At 44.7% G+C, this 23,186-nt stretch overlaps 1 protein-coding gene across 3 annotated transcripts; it reads right to left on the reverse strand.

Annotated features, from left to right (window-relative positions):
• Positions 1 to 14,576: 14,576 nt before the first annotated feature.
• Positions 14,577 to 20,418, reverse strand: LOC142659722 (uncharacterized). 3 transcript variants are annotated; one of them, XM_075836142.1, is made up of 2 exons: positions 19,348 to 20,418; positions 14,577 to 16,985 (listed from the first exon to the last, which is right to left on the reverse strand). In XM_075836142.1, the coding sequence occupies exons 1-2, from the start codon at positions 20,024 to 20,026 to the stop codon at positions 16,012 to 16,014; spliced, it is 1,653 nt and encodes a 550-aa protein (XP_075692257.1). In that variant the 5' UTR covers positions 20,027 to 20,418; the 3' UTR covers positions 14,577 to 16,011. The 3 variants fall into 3 exon arrangements, with proteins under 3 accessions (XP_075692257.1, XP_075692259.1, XP_075692258.1); XM_075836144.1 differs by having other exon boundaries at positions 14,579 to 15,997; positions 18,983 to 20,413; XM_075836143.1 differs by having other exon boundaries at positions 14,581 to 15,997; positions 19,348 to 20,408.
• Between the last annotated feature and the right edge of the window lie 2,768 nt (positions 20,419 to 23,186).

Raw genomic sequence — 23,186 nt, forward strand, 5'->3', positions numbered from 1 at the left:
ACCCTTGCCTTATAAACCCAGGCAAGGGGAGGAGGGCAAAACCGCCCCTATTCCCCCTAAAGCCACCCTGTAGGAGGGACCTTAAATCCCTATAGGCTGCCCTGCCATTTACATAGAGTAAAGAAAAGTGGGGAGGGAGAATCTAACTTCCCCTAGCCCTGCTGTACCCATATTAACCCCTACATTGCCCACAGTCATAGTCCCTACGGCCGATAAGCCTGAGGGCCTGTACATTTCTGTACATCCAGCATGTCTACAGATGAGGTACGGTATCCATACGTAACATTGTGATTTCTCACTGGACGACCAGCGCTTGTGAGCATATCCTATGTTAACTTTTCAGTGTTGGGAACCAGTTGCCAACTTCCCTGGAGAAATGCCATGGTGGTGGGGAGGGGGCGGGGCAGAAGTTCAGATGTGTCATCATCAATAAGCACCACCTGGTCTCCGCAGCAGCATGGACATCCAGCGTAGTCACCTGTTCACGTAATACGTGTTGCTAGGCAATAGTCTAATTTACTTGCGTGCAGTAATTGATACGTTTTTGTAAAGGATCTGCCAGGCACTGCGGGGTTAACTCCCAGAACTAATCAGTCAGCACCTGAGAATACATCCCTGAGACTGACTCCTGCTTCCACCATTCAGGCTGGCAGGCTTAGGAGTGGGAGAGCCTATCGTAACCTGGCCAGACTCAGCTAGCTCCCGCCCTCGGTCTATTTAAGCCTGCACTTCCTGTCCCTCGGTGCTTGTTATTGCTTTGGTTTCCTTCCTTGTGGTTCCTGGCCCAGCTACAGCTCCTGCTATTTTTTGATCCTGCTCCATACCGACCCTGGCTTACCGACTACTCTTCTGCTTTTCGTTTTGTACCTCGCACACTCCTGGCTTGACTCGGCTCGTTCACCACTCTGGTTGCTCACGGTGTTGCCGTGGGCAACGGCCCCTTTTTCCTTGCTTGTGTTCCTTGTATGTTTGTCGTGTTTGTCGTGCACTTACTGAGCGCAGGGACCGCCGCCCAGTTGTACCCCGTCGCCTAGGGCGGGTCGTTGCAAGTAGGCAGGGACAGAGTGGCGGGTAGATTAGGGCTCACTTGTCCGTCTCCCTACCCCCTGCCGTTACATAATAACAAGCCCATACCTAGTCTACCCCTGGTCCCTGACACCACTATGGATCCCCGTGAGACCCTGGCTCAGCAAATGCAGGGTCTCTCCCTACAGGTCCAGGCCCTGGCTCAGAGGGTCAACCAGCCTGATGCTACCCTGGTAGTTCCCCGCACCGCACCTCTTGAACCCCACCTCAAGTTGCCCGACCGGTTCTCAGGGGACCGGAGGACTTTTCTCTCCTTTCGGGAGAGTTGTAGGCTTTACTTTCGTTTAAAGCCTCATTCCTCAGGTTCTGAGAGCCAGCGGGTGGGTATAATTATGTCCCGGCTCCAGGAAGGGCCCCAAGAGTGGGCCTTCTCCTTGGCTCCTGACGCCCCTGAACTTTCCTCCGTTGATTGTTTCTTTTCTGCTCTCGGACTTATTTATGACGAGACTGACAGGACTGCCTTTGCCGAGAGTCAGCTGGTGACCTTAAGTCAGGGTAAGAGACCTGTTGAGGAGTATTGCTCTGACTTTCGGAAGTGGTGCGTAGCTTCTCGGTGGAATGACCCTGCCTTAAGGTGCCAGTTTAGGTTGGGTCTGTCGAATGCCCTGAAAGACCTGCTAGTTAGCTATCCCTCTTGTGACTCCCTAGACCAGGTTATGGCTTTAGCGATACGACTTGACCGACGTCTCAGGGAACGACAACGTGAACGTTTATGTGTTTTCTCCTCCGACTCCCCCATGATGCCTCCCGAAGCTCCGTTGCTTCGTTCCTCCCCGAAAGATTCAGAGATACCTATGCAACTCGGGGCCTCCGTGTCCCCCCAACAACGTAGAGAATTCCGCAGGAAGAATGGTCTCTGCTTCTACTGTGGGGACGACAAGCATCAAGTGAACAACTGTCCTAAGCGTAAGGTTGCAGCCAGAGAACTTCCGCGTCTAAGTGATCATCGGGGAGGTCACTTGGGCGCACAGGTATTTCCCGTAAATATGAAACGTACTAAGATCTTGCTTCCCTTTCAGGTCTCTTTTGGTGGTAGGTCTGCTACCGGCAGTGCTTTCGTGGATTCAGGGTCCTCTACTAATATCATGTCTGTGGAATTTGCTATGTCCCTTGCTATGCCTCTTATTGATTTGCCTAAACCTGTCCCGGTAGTGGGTATCGACGCCACTCCTCTTGCTAATGGTTATTTTACACAGCATACCCCTGTTTTTGAACTCCTTGTTGGCTCCATGCATTTGGAGCAATGCTCTGTACTGTTGATGCAGGGATTATCGTACGATTTGGTGCTAGGTCTTCCCTGGTTGCAGTTGCATAATCCTACGTTTGACTGGAATACTGGGGAGCTAACCAAATGGGGTAATGAATGTTGTACGTCATGTTTTTCTGTTAATTCTATTTCTCCCCCTAAGGAGGCGAATACGCTACCCGAGTTTGTTCAGGACTTCGCTGATGTTTTCTCTAGGGAGGCCTCCGAAGTGTTACCTCCTCATAGAGAATACGATTGCGCTATCGAATTGGTACCAGGAGCTAAGCTTCCTAAGGGTAGGATATTTAATCTTTCTTGTCCCGAACGTGAAGCTATGAGAGTGTATATCCAGGAATCCCTGGCCAAGGGTTACATTCGTCCCTCTTCTTCTCCGGTAGGTGCTGGCTTCTTCTTCGTGGGGAAGAAGGATGGTGGTCTTAGGCCATGCATTGACTACCGTAGCCTGAATAAGGTCACGGTAAGGAACCAGTATCCCCTTCCTTTGATTCCTGATCTCTTTAATCATGTTCAGGGGGCCCAATGGTTTTCTAAATTGGATCTACGGGGGGCGTATAACCTTATTCGCATCAAAGAGGGGGATGAGTGGAAGACTGCGTTTAACACGCCCGAAGGCCATTTCGAATACCTCGTCATGCCCTTTGGGTTGTGTAATGCCCCTGCGGTCTTCCAGAATTTCATAAATGAGATTTTGAGAAATTACCTGAGGATTTTTCTGGTAGTGTACCTTGATGACATACTGGTGTTTTCCAAGGACTGGTCCTCCCACGTGGAGCATGTCAGGAAGGTGCTCCAGGTCCTTCGGGAAAATAAACTGTTTGCCAAAACCGAAAAATGTGTGTTTGGGGTACAGGAGATTCCATTTTTGGGTCAAATCCTCACTCCTCATGAATTCCGCATGGACCCCGCCAAGGTTCAGGCTGTGGCGGAATGGGTCCAACCTGCCTCCCTGAAGGCGTTACAGTGTTTTTTGGGATTTGCTAATTATTACAGGAGATTTATTGCTAACTTCTCGGTCATCGCTAAGCCCCTTACGGACCTCACTCGCAAAGGTGCTGATCTCCTCCACTGGCCTCCTGAGGCTGTCCAGGCTTTTGAGGTCCTTAAGAAGTGCTTTGTCTCGGCCCCGGTGCTGGTTCAGCCCAACCAAATGGAGCCATTTATCGTGGAAGTTGACGCATCTGAGGTGGGAGTGGGGGCTGTCTTGTCCCAGGGTACCAGGTCCCTCACCCATCTCCGCCCCTGTGCCTACTTCTCCAGGAAGTTTTCGCCAACTGAAAGTAACTATGATATTGGCAACCGCGAACTCTTAGCCATTAAATGGGCATTTGAAGAGTGGCGCCACTTCCTGGAGGGGGCTAGGCACCAGGTAACGGTCCTTACCGACCACAAGAATCTGGTGTTCCTAGAATCTGCCCGGAGGCTAAACCCGAGACAAGCTCGATGGGCGTTATTTTTTACCAGATTCAATTTTTTGGTTACCTATAGGGCTGGGTCTAAAAATATTAAGGCTGATGCACTGTCGCGTAGCTTCATGGCCAGCCCTCCTTCGGAGGAAGATCCTGCTTGTATTTTGCCTCCAGGTATAATCATTTCCTCGATCGATTCTGATTTAGTCTCTGAAATTGCTGCTGATCAAGGTGCAGCTCCCGGGAACCTTCCTGAGAACAAGCTGTTTGTTCCCCTGCAATTCCGGCTAAGGGTACTTAGGGAAAATCATGACTCCGCACTATCTGGCCATCCAGGCATCCTGGGTACCAAACACCTCATTACCAGAAATTATTGGTGGCCTGGGTTGCCTAAAGACGTTAAGGCCTACGTCGCCGCTTGTGAGGTTTGTGCTAGGTCCAAGACTCCCAGGTCCCGACCAGCGGGCTTACTGCGTTCGTTGCCCATTCCCCAGAGACCTTGGACACATATCTCCAAGGATTTTATCACCGATTTGCCTCCATCCCAAGGCAAGTCGGTGGTGTGGGTGGTGGTGGACCGCTTCAGTAAGATGTGCCACTTTGTGCCCCTCAAGAAACTACCCAACGCCAAAAATTTGGCTACCTTGTTTGTCAAACACATCCTGCGTCTCCATGGGGTCCCTGTCAATATTGTTTCGGACAGAGGGGTACAATTTGTTTCATTGTTTTGGAGAGCCTTCTGTATGAAGTTGGGGATTGATCTGTCCTTCTCCTCTGCCTTCCATCCTGAAACCAATGGCCAAACGGAGAGGACTAATCAGTCCCTAGAACAATACTTAAGGTGTTTTGTCTCTGACTGTCAATTTGATTGGGTCTCTTTCATTCCCCTCGCCGAATTTTCCCTTAATAACCGGGTCAGTAACTCGTCTGGGGTCTCTCCTTTTTTTTGTAATTTTGGGTTTAATCCACGGTTCTCCTCCGTTTCACCTGGTAGTTCCAACAATCCTGAGGTAGAGGTCGTTCATCGGGAACTGTGCACAGTCTGGGCCCAGGTTCAGAAAAACCTAGAGGTGTCCCAGAGCGTACAAAAAACTCAGGCTGATAAAAAACGTTCTGCTAACCCCCTGTTTATGGTCGGGGATCTGGTGTGGTTGTCGTCTAGGAACTTGCGTCTCAAGGTTCCGTCCAAGAAGTTTGCTCCCCGGTTTATTGGGCCGTATAAGGTCATTGAGGTCCTCAATCCTGTCTCCTTCCGGCTGGAGTTACCCCCGTCTTTTCGGATACACGACGTGTTTCATGCCTCCCTCCTCAAACGCTGCTCCCCGTCCTTGGCTCCCTCGAGGAGACCTCCTGTTCCCATCCTCACCCCGGAGGGGGTGGAATTCGAGGTGGCCAGGATTGTGGACAGCAAGATGGTCCAAGGCTCCCTCCAGTACCTGGTCCATTGGAGAGGATACGGGCCCGAGGAGAGGACTTGGGTACCCGCCCGGGATGTTCACGCTGGGGTATTGGTCAGGAGGTTCCACCTGCGTTTCCCCAGTAAGCCAGGTCCACTTAGAAAGGGTCCGGTGGCCCCTCATAAAAGGGGGGGTACTGTAAAGGATCTGCCAGGCACTGCGGGGTTAACTCCCAGAACTAATCAGTCAGCACCTGAGAATACATCCCTGAGACTGACTCCTGCTTCCACCATTCAGGCTGGCAGGCTTAGGAGTGGGAGAGCCTATCGTAACCTGGCCAGACTCAGCTAGCTCCCGCCCTCGGTCTATTTAAGCCTGCACTTCCTGTCCCTCGGTGCTTGTTATTGCTTTGGTTTCCTTCCTTGTGGTTCCTGGCCCAGCTACAGCTCCTGCTATTTTTTGATCCTGCTCCATACCGACCCTGGCTTACCGACTACTCTTCTGCTTTTCGTTTTGTACCTCGCACACTCCTGGCTTGACTCGGCTCGTTCACCACTCTGGTTGCTCACGGTGTTGCCGTGGGCAACGGCCCCTTTTTCCTTGCTTGTGTTCCTTGTATGTTTGTCGTGTTTGTCGTGCACTTACTGAGCGCAGGGACCGCCGCCCAGTTGTACCCCGTCGCCTAGGGCGGGTCGTTGCAAGTAGGCAGGGACAGAGTGGCGGGTAGATTAGGGCTCACTTGTCCGTCTCCCTACCCCCTGCCGTTACAGTTTTAGTTTATTTTTCAGCTGGTCTAATGAATATTGTTTCACGGTAGATGTCTGCGGTGTGTTGGCCAGTACATGCACCAGCCACATGTGATTGCCAATACAAGTCCAATATTCCGTCAATTGGAGCTCTGTTTTTCGGTAGCTTTACAAGATCACAGTGCACATCACTCCTACAACCTATGTCCAGTATATATCAGTGAGAAGCAGCGGTTGGCAGCGCTATCACGTCTCTCCCATGTCCCTCAACAGAGTAAATCCAACTGATTTTTTTTTATTCAGTTGCACCTGTTTACAGCACAGGTAATGTGCACTACAGATCCCAGCATGCTCCTCTACAGGCAGAAGGGAATGAACTAGATTTATAGATTTAGACTTTTATAACCAGAACATCTCTGCCGGCTCCTCAATGAACCCAGACGATAGAAGAAACACACATTGGATTCATTACTATTGTCCATGCCAATCCATCCAAAGTTATATTTTCTGGCCTCCACTTGTACAGTGAGCGCTAGGATCTGTTTTGTTGCCGTGGGTAACACTAGTTAGAACCCCGGTGCTGTGTACAGCTTTATTACATGACAGAAGCGTTGCCCTGGAGACACGGAATACTCAGCAAGGACGGTCAGTACGAAGCAAGCATCGAGAGAGAGAGGAGCGCTGAGTACTTTCTGCAGAGCAGGCATTTGCCCGGCTGGGCTCTTATTTGTTTATTTGTTTATTGTTTGTTTTGTTACTGTTTTCTACTCTCCACAAACACTTTATCTGAGGGTGTTGTGGAAGAGGCAGCCAAATGGCTGCAACTGGGGGAAAACTCCAGCCACGGAGACATCTCCAACGTCTCCGGAGGTCCCCATACAGCCAAAAGCCTAAAAAACATCAAGGGCAAACTGGCTGTATTGGATTTATTACATCAGCATTAAGAGGTATCGTGCAGTGTATCAAAAACCTGCTGCCTAAAGAGGAATCTGGCCGATACCTAAGGCTGCAATCACCACCACCAAGACCTGTAGCCACCTGCGCAGCAACAAAAGAAAAACCCGAGGTCTGGACCACTGCCCCGTGGGTGAGGAAACAATCTCCCATGGAGATGTATCTGGCAAGACAGTCAACAGTCTTGCCAACTCAGAGAGGGTCAGCAGCAGTAACATCAAGGGTCCGCAGTGCACCTTATGTCCTACCACCACGCATTAAGGTGACTGCAAAACAGCTAAATGGGCCCCGACCAATGGTCAGTTTGAGCAATGCAGCACGTAAGAACTTGAGAGCTATGCTGACCGGACCTGTGGTAGATCAGAGATTGTCCAGCTCAGAGATGTCATCTATTCTGAGCAAGATCCCCAGGGAGAGATATCCTCATATTGCTGCAGAATAATGTAGTGGTTGAGTCAACTGCAGCGTGCGAATAACATCATATTGCACTAGCTGCTCTACTGAATGATTGATTTTCCGGTTTTGACCTTGGCTTGATTATTGGACTATGCTTATTGACTGCCGCCTGCCCTGACCTTTGCCTGTTTCTGAACTATGCCTGTTTGCCGCCTGCCCTGACCTCGGTACGTTTATCGCCTTTGATTGTTTGCCGCCTGCCCTGACCTCGGCCTGTTTATCGCCTATGACTGTTTGCTGCCTGCCCTGACCTCGGCCTGCTTATCGTCTATGATTGTTTGCTGCCGACCCTGACCTTTGCTTTGATATGGACTATTCTTCTGCCTGCCGATTTGGTACCTAAAGCTGGAATCCAGCCCAATTAGCATTTCAGCATTCAATCACCCTTAAGAAAACCTTCCTTTAGGGGGGATTCACACGAGCGTGTATTCGGTCCGTGCGGGCCGCGTGGTTTTCTCGCGGCACGCATGGACCAATACAAGTCTATGGGGCAGTACAGACAGTCCGTGCTTTTTGCGCAGCGTTTGTCTGCTGCGCAAAAAGCGCGACAGGTTCAATAACTCTGCGTATTTCGCGCATCACGCACCCATTGAAGTCAATGGGTGCGTGAAAATCACGCGCACCACACGGAAGCACTTCCGTGGGACGAGCGTGATTCGCGCAACAGCAGTGAAAAGGATGAATGAAAACCGAAAAGCACCACGTGCTTTTCTGTTTCCGAACATCCAAACGGAGTGTCTTTGCGATGAGCGAAGCCGGACAAGCGTACCGAACTTCACCGGGTTCGGCCAAACTCGTTTTGGCCGATCCCGGCAAAAAAATTATCGGTACGCGACGTCAGGAGATAGTCACTGTCCATGGTGCTGAAAGAGTTAAACTGTTTCAGCACCATGGACAGTGACTTGCGATCCCAAAATACATTAACCTGTAAAAAAAAAACGAAGTTCTAACTTACCGATTACTCCTGTCTCCTTCCTGCAGTCCGACCTCCCGGGATGACACTTCAGTTCAAGTGACAGCTCCAGCCAATCACAGGCCAAGCACAGGCTGCAGCCAATCACAGGCTGCAGCGGTCACTTGGACTGCTGCGTCATCCAGGGAGGTGGGGCCCGATGTCAAGAGAGGCGCGTCACCAAGGACGCGTCACCAAGGACGCGTCACCAAGGCAACGGCCGGGAAGTTCTCGGTAAGTAGGAACTTTATCTTTTTTTTTTACAGGTTTTTCGCTGTTGTGTTCGGCATTCACTGTCGAGGGTGCTGAAAGATTTAGCTCTTTCAGCACCTTGGACAGTGACGGGCGTTGACAAGCCTCATCTCTATGATGCCGGCTGCGCGAAAATCACGCAGCCGCGCATCAGACACGCATGACACACGCAGCTGTCAAATGGTTTTTGCGCTCGCAAAACGCTGCGTTGTTTGCGCGCGCAAAAAAGCAACGTTCGTGTGAATCTACCCTTAATGCTCCAGAGGGTCCTTAGATCAATTTGAAGGTCCTACAGAATTAATTACCCCATGACAGGATACATACTATGGCCAGTGTCAGACCGGCCCACCAAAGGACTGGGGAATCCTCCTGTGGCTTGCCCCCTGTGCACTTACTACAATGCTCCTACTGTAGAGCCGGCTGGCAGCTTTTAAGTATAGTCAGGGCTCTGTCATATGATAAAGTGTACAAAAATTGCATGAAAATCAAGACATTGCTCAGTGGACTGCTGGTAGTAACACCTACTGGGGAAAAAATGGATGCATTGGTACGGCGACACCAAAGATGAGAAAGACGGTGGCCGCTGATTAGATTCTTCAGGCTGCCTGCATGTCAGAGGTCCAAACATCAGCGATCTGCAGAAAAGGTAAATGTCTATGTAATGTGTGTATAACCACTGTATATATGTGTGTAATGTGTGTATAACCACTGTATATGTGTGTAATGTGTGTATAACTACTGTATATATGTGTGTAATGTGTGTATAACCACTGTATATATGTGTGTAATGTGTGTATAACTACTGTATATATGTGTGTAATGTGTGTATAACTACTGTATATATGTGTGTAATGTGTGTATAACTACTGTATATGTGTGTGTAATGTGTGTATAACTAATGTATATGTGTGTGTAATGTGTGTATAACTACTGTATATATGTGTGTAATGTGTGTATAACTAATATATATGTGTGTGTAATGTGTATATGTGCATATAATGTGTGTGTAATGTGTATATGTCTAATTTGTATAAATGTAATGTTTTATGCGTGTAGTGTGTAATATGTATATACATGTGTATAATGTGTATATTTGTGTGTAATGTTGAATTTGTATATATGTGTATGTTTGTGTATAATATATATATATATATATATATATATATATATATATATATATAATATGTGTGTGTATACAAATGTATGTGTATCATTATTTAGAGATACTATTTATGTGTATGGTTAGTTGTACTATTTATCTGTACATGTCGGCTGTACTCCTTACTTGTATAGTATAGTGGCACTATTTGTTTGGTATAGTGGTGCTATTTACATTGTGTGTAGTTATTGGTAATATTTATGTGTTTGATTAGTGGCACAATTTATGTGTATGGTAAGTGATACTATTTATATGTATAGTGTAGCGGCACTAATTATGTGTATAAAAAGGTGGCACTATTTATGTGTATAGAGTAGCGGCACTATTTATGTGTATAGTGTAGTGGCGCTATTTATGTGTAGAGTGTAGCGGCACTATTTATGTGTATAGTGTAAGCGGCACTATTTATGTGTATAGTGTAGCGGCACTATTTATGTGTATAGTGTAACGGCACTATTTATGTGTATAGTATAGCGGCACTATTTATGTGTATAGTGTAGCGGCGCTATTTATGTGTATAGTATAGCGGCACTATTTATGTGTATAGTGTAGCGGCACTATTTATGTGTATAGTGTAACGGCACTATTTATGTGTATAGTGTAGCGGCACTATTTATGTGTATAGTGTAGCAGCACTATTTATGTGTATAGTGTAGCGGCACTATTTATGTGTATAGTGTAGCGGCGCTATTTATGTGTATAGTGTAAGGGCACTATTTGTGTGTATAGTGTAGCGGCACTATTTATGTGTATAGTGTAGCGGCACTATTTGTGTATAGTGCAGAGGCACTATTTGTGTGTATAGTGTAGCAGCACTATTTGTGTGTATAGTGTAGCGGCACTATTTATGTGTATAGTGTAGCGGCACTATTTATGTGTATAGTGTAGCGGCACTATTTATGTGTATAGTGTAGCGGCACTATTTATGTGTATAGTGTAGCGGCACTGTTTATGAGTATAGTGTAGCGGCACTATTTATGTGTATAGTGTAGCGGCACTATTTATGTGTATAGTGTAGCGGCACTATTTGTGTGTATAGTGTAGCGGCACTATTTATGTGTATAGTGTAGCGGCACTATTTATGAGTATAGTGTAGCGGCACTATTTATGTGTATAGTGTAGCGGCACTATTTATGTGTATAGTGTAACGGCACTATTTATGTGTATAGTGTAGCGGCACTATTTATGTGTATAGTGTAGCGGCACTATTTATGTGTATAGTGTAGCGGCACTATTTATGAGTATAGTGTAGCGGCACTATTTATGTGTATAGTGTAGCGGCACTATTTATGTGTATAGTGTAGAGGCACTATTTGTGTGTATAGTGTAACTGCACTATTTATGTATATAGTGTAACAGCACTATTTATGAGTATAAATGGTGGCATTGTCCATTTGTATTGCATGTCAGCATTTTTTATGTGCTTCATTATGAGCGCACAATTGTCTCATCTTCAGCAGGTTCGCATTCTCTTTCTGCGCTGCACATATATTTCAAAACCGGTAATCGGACTGTTCCTGTATAAGAGACATAACCAGTGTTTACATTCTGACTTACATTCTGCTCTCATTTATCAATTCTATAACATTTTCTGATTATTAAATATCTGAGCAACGCAGAAGGAAAGCGGCACTTCAGGTCGCATCAAGAACATTGATAATTGTAAACTTAACATTCATTGTTTTTATTTAGATGGACGGTGGGCGCTCAGAATCAAGGAACCTCAGTCCCACACTGGCCATGCCCTATACAATCCAGTGTCCCCGTCATGATCATGAACTCATAATCATCGACACTAAGGCATCCCCTAAGGAATATACCAGAAGCCTCTAGGTCCACAATCCAGATCCAAGGCACATACCTTCATTTTTGTAATACTGTGAGACAGAAGGCACCAGAGATTTTCTATTTCCACTGGACAATTCTCAACAGAGGTCTTCATCAGAGGCCTCCTCTCCCTCTCCCAGTATTTTAGCTGATGTCTGAGACTCCCTCATCCCTGCACCCTCCCATAACTGAGGAGTCCATGAAGCATTTATGGAAGGCCAAACAAGGAACATGTCATATCCCACAGGGAACCATTCTTGCTGCCTCTTCATAGGACCAGAGACATGTAATTTGCCTATATTGATGTACCGTCTCTTAAAGAGCCCACACCTGCAAGCTGCTGTCCACCATGTCCTATCCCTGGGAAAGCTGCTGGACTTTAAGGGGGCTCTGGTAACTGACTCTAATCAGTCCCCCTTTATCTCTTCCTAATCAATACAAAGATAACTATAATTATAAAAAAAAGAAAAAGGACACCCTCCTCTACTTCTGATTCTACATCCATAAGGCAGGAGCAATGCATTCAGCCTCATAAATATGACTTGATGGCCAGGCAGAGGTATTCAGCAACACTGCACTACTATTACAGCTCTCACTATGCCATACAGATTCCTGGAGTACAATACAAATATAAATGCAAAGGCCGTCCTGACAGACATACTGATTATTTTCAATACATTGGACAATTCTCAACAGGGGTCTTCATCTGAGGCCCCATCTCCCTCTCACAGTGTCGTCAGAGACTCCCTCATCCCTGCACCCTCTAATAACTGAGGAGTCCATAAAGCGTTTTAGGCCAAAAATGGAGGATGTCATATCCCACAAGGAACAATCCTTGCTGCCTCTTCCTCTGACCAAAGATAAATCTAAATTGCCAATATTGATGTAACGTCTCTTAAAGGACCCATGTCTGTAGACTGCTGTCCACCTGGTCCTATCCCTGGGAATGCTACTGGTCTTAAAGAGGACTCTACTGGTAACTGACTCTACTGTGGACCTTAGCAAAGAACTCCATGAAGTCTTTATTAAAGGCCCAAAAAAAAGATGCAATATTTCTGAGGAAACCATCCTTGCGGCCTCTTCATCTGTTCAGGATCTAAATTGCCTTTATTATTGTCTCATAAAGGGTCCATGTTCATCCCTCGGGCCGCTTGCTCTGGTAACTGACTCTACCCGGGGCCTTACATTCCCCTTGATTTCCTAGTAAGTACTAGGATAACAATATAAGGAAAAACAGGAAAAAAGTAGGACAGCCTTTCTCTCTCACAGTATTCCAGCCAATAGAGAAGACTTCTTCATTCCTGCTCAGGAGTTCATGAAGTATCTACTCACAGCCCAACCTGGAGGATGATAAAGAAATTGTTGACTTTCAAAATGAGGAATTGCTTCAGTTAGGAGACCTTGACCAAATCACATAATGAACTGATTAATAAAAATAAGAGAATGGAGTAAAACATGGATAAAACGTCCATAACAATTATCGACATGAGAGATCAATCCCTACAACCACATTTGACTTTACGGAATTGGTCTCTTAGTCACTGATTTCTGCTTCCAGATGTGTCCACCATTCAGAAGACACTGGCCCCAAATCTTCTCCATCAGATGTGGACTTCTTTGTGACTAATCTCGTCAAGATCATTGTATTTCCTACAAATGGACCATTCCCATGAAACTACTAAAGTGAAAAATGGCCATCATTGTGTTTAGACAACCCCTTCTGCATCTCTGAAAGCCTTGAAAAAATGGGGGCTCCTGTCCCATCACCACTGAGAAAAAAAAGGCACGGCCTCGGAAACTCAATAAGGAATAGACGACAGTTGGATTGTGATGGTAAGTGTAAATACTGACTGATTTCCCTAATGATAATTTAGTATGTGCTTATACTCTTTACATAATGTGTTCTAAAATTCTTCACAAACACGAGTAACGTCGGCACAAATCATAGATCGTCGGTGGCAAATAGCGACGTTCTGGGATCAGTGGTTCCACATGACGTTTCCTCCGGTGGTGTCTGCGTATAAAGTCCATGTTAGGAATCATTCAATATAGAAGAGAGTCCACGGCACTCACCATTTGGTATCAAGCATATATCTTTTCTTTGCTTTAAAGTAGGTAAAATATAAGGAGCGGACACATATAATTTGGGCGAATTATGTGTCTGCTCCTCGTATTTTGCCTGCTTTGATGCAAAGAAAATCTCTGATACTCTGTTTATTATTTATCCCACCTGTATAGTAAATTGCTGCACCGTGACATTTTAGGCTGTGTTCACACTTTGCAGCCATATTACGTTTATTTGCCACAAAAATACTGTTTCTGGAAAACCCACTATTTTTACCCTGTAAGCAGCTATTCTAGTAAGGCTACAGCTACTAACCACTGACTGCACTGTGCATATCCGTCACACTGAGCAGACACATGAGAAATATCTGCTTAGTATCAGGTTTTTTTTGTTTTTTTAAATCAGCTGTTTGATGAGGGAGTGGTGCCCTGGTGAGCGCGGCGCCCCCTTCATTGTTTACACTGCTCTGTACAGAACAGCGCCGTACTCTTAGTAGTGGCTGTGCCTGGTATTACAATTTGCTATGGTTTTATCCCATTTAAGTGAATAGGACTGAGCTGTAATACCAGACACCGCAGCCTCTATAAGAACAGACCTGAGCTGTACAGAGCAGTGTAAACAACAAAGTCGACCAGCGCTGCGGCCCCTTCAAACAGCTCATCAATGGGGGTGCTGAGAGTCGGACCCCCACCAATCTAATATTAATGTCTTATCCTAAGAATAGACCATCACTTTAAAGGAAATAGAAAAACCCTTTAAATATAAACCCCTGGTAAAGCTGCACATGTTCTGCACAACACACAAATCTAACTCCTTATATGAATCGTCTGGTAAATTTGCCTGTTTGATCTGATAAACGTCTCATATAATTCATTTGCAGCTTCTTATCATCCGTGTAAATAACATCCGTCAGTGCAGTGTAGTCATGGTAGCACAAACCCCACAATACTCAATCAAATGAAATAAAACATGACAACAGTTTCTTTGGATAAAAATGGCCACGGTGTTTATTAAGGGTAACCTAAGATAAAATAATTCGAAGAGAATAACCATAAATAATCGAATAAATAATAAAATATAAATATTTTGACCAATAAAAACCAAGTCCGCCCAGCATTAGCTGGGTGACAAACCCCTCTAACAAACAACGTGACGTGAAGGAATTTAAGAACAATAGGGCGGGAGGGTGGGCGACGGTCCAATCTTCAAAAACTGGCTGCTTGACCACGATGAACTGCTCCTTTTATGTCCAATTTTCCCGCCTTTAGGATTTTATCAATGACCAATCAGCTGGCCTTCCACAAAACTGCCTGGAGATAGAATCTGCCAGAACCTGCTCATGCAATTGCACAGCTGACCTAGGTCCAATCAGCTGGGACCAACTCCAAACTGCCCAGAGACAGAAACATCTGGAAACCGGCTCGTGCCACCAGCACAGCTTACCCGGGGGACACCACGATGGTAAGTACCATTCTAATATAAAATAACAAATGGAGAAAAGAGGGAAAGGGGGAGAGAAAAACATACCAAGCAAAAAAACATATTTTATTAACAACTTATGGGGGGCCGTGCGACCATGTGTCCCCCAGGCAATAGCCTGGGGGGCCCCTGACATGGTAGCACAAACCCCACAATACTCAATCAAATGAAATAAAACATGACAACAGTTTCTTTGGATAAAAATGGCCACGGTGTTTATTAAGGGTAACCTAAGATAAAATAATTCGAAGAGAATAACCATAAATAATCGAATAAATAATAAAATATAAATATTTTGACCAATAAAAACCAAGTCCGCCCAGCATTAGCTGGGTGACAAACCCCACAAGCCATGACATTACCAAGACATGGCCCCCCCAAAACACCGCAGCCATTCTTCAATTAAATTCTGCAGGCCCAAATTGAAAATGTCGATACCCACATCAGAAAGATGTATACAATCATTTCTGAACAGCCCGTCTGTGAGGTCTTCAAGGTCACTGTGTCTATAAGAAAGACCACCGAGGACCGACATGTATTTAGACATGGCTCTATTAATCCTTTTACGGATTCGATTCAAAAACTTATAATTTCCAGAGGACCATAGCAGTCTTGGAATAATCTCTGAAAAGGAAATAGTAGCGTCAGGGAAAAGACATTTTATCAAGGCTATATCCCTTCTCATTTCCCAAAGTAAGTCCAAAGTCTTTTCTTTACCTAGGTCATTGCCTCCAGCATGGATGATAATTAAATTCGGATCCGGCCAATAAGAACTCAGTGATTTAACTAAAGAAAACACGTTCTTCCATTGCAAACCCCTTACCCCATGCCAAAAAACCGAAAAAACTAGCGGATCCATAGACAAATTTTCTGTATAGGACCTTCTCGCGGCTCTCTTCTGTGCCCAAAATATAAAAGAGTGGCCAAGGATCCAAACAACCAAACGCTTACCTGTGGATATATAATTACACTACTAACAAGTCTGGTCGAACATAAAGTTTAAATCTATTAGACTCCCACCTTCCAATTCTTTTTATAATCCCTTCATCAATTCCTAACTGTGCAGCTTCCGTAGCTGCACCTATTCTAAACGAATGGGAGGATATTTTTAAATGCTCCAACTTCAGGGACTTCAAACATTTCTTCAAAACAGAGTTAAACTGAAATCTGGACAGCTGATCCCCATTCTGATGAATCAGGAAAGCAACCCCAAGACTCAGCCTGATTGACAACCAATGTTTAACATTAGAAACTGGGCAAAGAACAGAACCCGAAAACTGATTAATTCTAACCAAACGACCTTTTCCTAATTGATCTGTCTTAGATTTTTTTAACAATAACAAAACATGGTCAATTTTGCAACTAACATCCTGAAATGAAAGGCCCGGGACTGAAACTTTACTCTCTGCCACCAGTTCGCTTATTCTCAAGGCTGCAAAGAACATTAACACAAATGCTGTTCTAAACAAACACACTTCAAACTTACTAAAACAAACTAAATGTAACACATTGAATAATTTTAACAACAAATCTAATGAAATAGGCCTTCGTCTTTCCACAACCGGAGCTGACCTATGGTAACCTTTCAAAAGCTGCTTAACTGGGAAGAGCGAAGAAATAGCCGGACAACTGTTTAATTTAAGAAAGAAAGAGATGCCTGCCAGAGACTTAGAAATGGAGGCAAATGACAGCCTCCTACTAATCAGGCTACATACAAATTTTAAAACTAGACCTACCTCATTATGAAAGAAATTACAGTTCTCATTAACACAGAAATTAACCCACTCCTTCCAAGCAGCTGAATAATCAGCCCATGTTCTTGGAGCCAAGGATCTCTGAATATTAACATAGATTAGTCCCAACTCAGATTCCATAAATGAGGAGGACACGGAATTCCACAAAGCTCCGCTTCTGGTGCCATCGTTCTGAACCTCCGCCACTGACAACGAGATAATGAATCTGCTATATCATTCTTTTTTCCTTCTATATAGCTAGCTTTCAACCAGATGTTCAACTTCAGACAACATAAAGTTAAATGTCTTAATATCTTAACTACTAATTCACATTTTGAAGATAATGTGTTAATTGCAAAGACCACACCTTTGTTATCCGTAAACAACAAAATTCTCCTATTCTTAAAATAATGACCCCATACAACTATGGCTACCAAAACCGGAAATAATTCCAATAAGACAATATTTGAAGTAACTTTGCTTACACGCCAAGCACTGGGCCATAACTCAGCCGACCATTGACCATTAAAGAATGCCCCGTAGCCCATACTACCGGCTGCATCCGTAAATAAAGACAAAGAGTCAGAATCCTCAAAATTAAACTGCCAGCAACTGCGTCCATTAAATTTAGATAAAAATTCTAGCCATACAGCTAAATCTTCTTTTAGCTGAACCGTTAACCTAATATGGGACCTAGGTGACTTAAGACCCCTTGTTGAAAAATACAGCCGCTTTGAAAAAACTCTTCCCATAGGAATAACTCTAGAGGCAAAGCTCAACAACCCTAACAGTGACTGCATATCACGTAATGAACATTTCTTCCTAGCTAACATACTGACTCAAGAAACCCTTAACTTTAACAATTTTTCCTCTGGTAAACTAAATTCCATTCTCTCAGAATCTATTCTAATACCTAAAAATTCTAATGACCTACATGGAAACACAGTCTTCTCTTCAGCTAACGGAACACCAAAAAATTTCATAAACTCGACAAATTTTAACAATAAGGAATAACATAACTCAGAACTAGCATCACCTATAAACAAAAAATCATCAAGATAGTGCAGAACACCTCCATCCGGAATTTGCTTCTGCACTACCCAATGTAAAAAGGATGAAAATGCCTCAAAATGGAAACAAGATAAAGAAAAACCCATTGGTAAACATTTGTCATAAAAATAATCACCTTCAAATTGAAAACCTAGAGAGTTGAAACCTGCAGGGTTAACTGGTAGTAAACGGAAAGCTGATTTGATATCAGCTTTTGCTAAAAAAGCATTTTGACCAAACTGTCTCAATAAAGAGACAGCCTGATCAAACGAAGCATAGTGTACTGTCGCTTTAGACTTGTCAGCATCATCATTTAATGAAGCCTTAAACGGGTAAGAAAGGTGATGTATTAAACGGAATGAATTCAATTCCTTCTTAGGGACAATTCCTAAAGGTGAAAGTCTAAAGTTTGTAAACGGCGGATGTATAAAAGGACCAGCGATCCTGCCAGTTTCAAGCTCTTTCAGGATTTTCTGATGCACAATATCCTTATGCTGCTGGATGGATTTCAAATTATCCACCCAGCAACAACCAGATCCTTTGAAAGAAGGGATATCAAAACCAAACTTAAAACCGTTAAAAATTAAATTAGCTTTCTCCCTGTCTGGGAACATTTCTAGCCAAGGCGCCATTCTTATTAATTTCACTGGCGTCCATGCTTTTGGATAACTGTTCTTTGGAACTAGGGGGTTGAGACTGGTTTGCTCTTTTAAAACAGCGACACATTGGGTGCGAACCCCCACAAAAGGAACATTCATGTTTATACCGACAATTGTTCAACCATTTACACTGAGCTTCATTATAAGCAAAGCAAACTCCTTTCCTCAACGTATTCTGAGAACTAGGCTGCTGCTTGGGCACTGACCTTTGTGGAAGCATTAAACTAAGCCACAAACCAACATCCTTAGTGCCCCATTTTAATGAAGGGTACACTGCCATCTTCTGGCGAAACATTTCATCATAATTGTACCATGCTAAACCACCAAACTGGCGGTAAGCCTCAAGAATAATGTCTACATGCTGGAATAAATTACTAGAATTAATGAAAGACTTTTCCACTAAAACTGAAGCATAGATACAGAACGCCTGTAGCCAGTTAAAGAAAGACTTAGGAGGAGAACGTTTTTTATAACCTCATCTTTATCAGACTTACCATCCTGCTTGACAAGAGTCTCCTTCGCAGATGGTAATAAAGAAAATAATCTATAAACTCGTTCCTCCAAATACGCTCCTTAATTGCTGGCTGTAAATGAAAACCTAATGGCGAAATATCGCAAGACATCACTTCCTTACAACAAGTTTCCGAAACACCAATTCCTTTCTCTAAAACAGGAATATTACTAAAACCAGCATTCTGTAAATGCTGACTACTATGCTTCCCTACATCAGCGGGGGAACTAGCAGGAACAGCCGACTTACTGACCAAATCAGCTAATAATTTTAAAATATCAAACATTACATTAGAATTGAGGGGAGGGGGGATGGGGTGGGACAGATAAGGGGTAGCTGGCATCTCACCACTCTGTTCCACCTGTCCTGGGTCGTGCACCACTTCTGCTACCTCCTGCTGCGTGCCTGTAGATCCTGGGGAAACTTGCTGACAGGAAAGTTGACTCCTGGGACCTCTTCTTCTCCTTGATACTGGCGGGGGTGGGGAATAAGCCACCCTAGTCTTCCGGCTCCTCTTCCTCGGTTGCAGCTCTGAAGAAAAGTCCTGCGCCGCCTCTAAAACCAGTGAGGCCGGCGCTTCCGCTGTGTCCTCCACACCATCCTTGGAGCAGGAGGGGGTACCCGACCAACCTGTTGTCTCCCGTTCTCTGACTAAACTTCTGGCCAGCGGGTTAGCCAATTGCGCCGGCACTTGCTGCGCACTTCCGGCACTGTGCGCCACCTTCTTTGATGACACGGTCGGCCGCCTCCTCTCAAGCTCCGGCACCTGGAGCGAACGTCCGGAACTGCGCTCCACCCTCAGTGATGACTCTGCTGCAGACTTCATCCTCTTGGCTGCAGCTGATGACGGCACCTCGAGCGACGACCCAGCAGGAGACACTGCTTCCTCTATGTCGTCTTCCAGCCGAGTAAGTTCGCTTCTTCCCTCGACTTCCCTCGACGGCGCTGCTGCTAGGCATTGCCTCAGCCAGTTTTCTCCTCCTTCCGACTCCGCTCTTCTGATCAGCTCCATCAGCAGGACATCCATGGCGACGGTCCAATCTTCAAAAACTGTCTGCTTGACCACGATGAACTGCTCCTTTTATGTCCAATTTTCCCGCCTTTAGGATTTTATCAATGACCAATCAGCTGGCCTTCCACAAAACTGCCTGGAGATAGAATCTGCCAGAACCTGCTCATGCAATTGCACAGCTGACCTAGGTCCAATCAGCTGGGACCAACTCCAAACTGCCCAGAGACAGAAACATCTGGAAACCGGCTCGTGCCACCAGCACAGCTTACCCGGGGGACACCACGATGGTAAGTACCATTCTAATATAAAATAACAAATGGAGAAAAGAGGGAAAGGGGGAGAGAAAAACATACCAAGCAAAAAAACATATTTTATTAACAACTTATGGGGGGGCCGTGCGACCATGTGTCCCCCAGGCAATAGCCTGGGGGGCCCCTGACATTATATGAGGTTGGATTTGTAGGCCGGATCCGATCAGCAGTTCCAGGAGTTTGGCCTCTTTGGCGCCTCCATCCGGTGTATTAGGCCAGGTGACACTCGAGGGGGTGACGTCGATTTGGCCACCTCCTATAATATTGTGAGGGAGCGCGGGCTCCACGTCCGAGCGGGAGTTCCTCCCGTCCCCGGGAGTAGACTCCGTCACATACAACTTATGAACATTTCCTAATATTAGGAAGTGAATGACATATTGGCCTCTTCACATTTAGAGCAAAAAACATGTTTGGGGGGGAATACAACTTAACCTGCTGATCAAGGAATATAAATGAATGAGAACAATAATAACACTAAATCTCCTACATGCTCAACCTACATTATTTATACATCTGTGGTACAAAAATGTTATTTTTGTCTGCAGGGAAGGTCCAAGAAGAGATTGACAATGTGATTGGACAGAATCGATGTCCTGCCCTGGAGGGTCGCACTTTCATGTCATATACAGATGCAGCGATTCACGAGATCCAGAGATTTGCTGACATAGTCCCTCTGGGAGTTCCACATGTGGCCAGCGAGGATACAGTACTCAGAGGATACAGCATCCCAAAGGTCAGAATCGTAAAGGATCCTTACAAGAAATTCATGGAGTTTACTACTTAGAGAGCAATTCCATCCAGTAAATATTCATAAACGGAATCAGTCATTATATATTCATTATATATACACATTAGATCGTTGACTGATAATACTACAATTGACGGGTCTGACTGACTTTAATCTACGGTGTATGACCAGATTTAGAATTAGATGGACGTTCAACAAATATCGTCTTGTGCATTATTAGGATCCAGTTCTCTAGTTCATGTTGATTGGAGATCCTGCTTAAAGTATTTGGTAGCTTGGATAAAATGAAGATGCTGTGTTAGGCTCGGTTCACATCTGTGTTGTGAACTCCATTATATGACAGATACCAATGGTGGCCGACAGAACGCAATGAATTAAATCGGGGTCCATCGTGGTTCTTCATTTCACTGCTTGAGTAGCGCTACAATTCCTGTGCCGTCAAGTGTTATGGAACTTGTTTATTTCTGTTGCTTATATAGCACCAATATATTTCACAGTGCCGTATAGAGATTGTCATCACTCACATAAGTCCCTGTCCCCAATGGGGCTCACAGCCTAATTTCCCAAACTCAGACACATATTAGGGCTAATTTCCTAGGATGCCAGTTAACCTATTAGTAAATTTTGCTTGGAGTGTGTGAGGAAACCCACGCAAATACAGGGAGAGCATACAACATCCATGCAGATGTTCCCCCACTGGATATGGACAACTTAGGACAAGACAGCATTGCTAACCACTGAGTGAATGGGGCGTCCAACGCAAATGTGGACAGAGGCTTAATAACTTATTACATACAGAGCTTCATACTTATTAATCACCGGGTATTATGTTTCAGAATACGATTGTTTCCCCATTGTTGACATCCGTTCTAAAAGATCCAAAGTATTTTGAGCGACCAGAAGATTTTGACCCAAGACATTTCCTGGATGAAAATGGACGTTTCAAGAACAATGAGGCTTTTCTTCCCTTCTCCACTGGTAATATGACATGAATATATGAGCAAGAGCTTCTTTTATACAATTCATAGGGGTTGAAACTTCTAGCAGCTGCTCCACATCCACACGCCATGCTGTATTGTGTCAGGGATAATGGCCTGTTCCTTTGGTTTGTACGATCCATTATATGAGGGACATGTGGCCACAAAACACCAGCTTCATCGTGATTTCCCGCTGGGTTGAGGTGAGCTGCTTACAATGTTGGGGTACAATGCAGTTTATAGATACAAAATGGCGACAGTCATTGACCAAACTTAGCAATGGGTCTATATCATCAACTCTAGTACATGGTAAACTGATGATATGAAATAGTGATATGCTGAATGTATATATGCCAGTGATGTAAGATAATACTGACTTGTAGCATAGATACCAGACATCTGAAGACAATCCAACACCTTCCAGATGTGTAATATAATAATCCCCTTATGTCCCATCACTACAGTCCAGACTGAGGAGCTCTAACACTTCCCATATTATTATCCACAGGAAAGAGGAGCTGTCTAGGAGAGGGGTTAGCACGCATGGAGATCTTCCTCATATTGACCACCATATTGCAGAAGTTGAACCTGAAATCCTACAAAGCTCCAGAAGATCTTGAAATTACCCCCGAACCTGGGAATAATGGAGTTGTAGCCAGAACATATCAGCTCTACGTGGAACCGAGATGATCATAAAATAATCAAATCCATGCTAATAAATAATGAACCAGTCTACACAGAACACGTCCTTTACTATATTACAGTAGTTTATTACTTTGGTTTATTATACCAGTGGGCATGGGTGCAGATGATTTTTACTTGTGGAAACAACTTCCATTCTGTTATGAAGGTGTCAGTCTCACTTTGTAGTGACTGTCTCTAATGTAGAGCAGCAATTTTTTTTATGGGTTTATAGGGGCCGTTCCTTTTGCATGACCCAGTTGGCCCAGGATCCGTAAACTATTCCAGCAGAGAGAATTCTAGTCAAGTCAAGGTCTTCAGCTTTCCGGGTCCAGAAGTCCAGAAGATGGTATTATGGCTCCTGGCATAGTGAATGTGTAGCCTGGTTATATGGTTAGTAAGGTTAACATAGTCATATGTCCATCTAGTTCCACCTATTCACCTGCATTGTTGGTCCA

Source organism: Rhinoderma darwinii, chromosome 8, assembly GCF_050947455.1.
Source record: "Rhinoderma darwinii isolate aRhiDar2 chromosome 8, aRhiDar2.hap1, whole genome shotgun sequence".
Classification (NCBI taxonomy): Eukaryota; Metazoa; Chordata; class Amphibia; order Anura; family Rhinodermatidae; genus Rhinoderma; species Rhinoderma darwinii.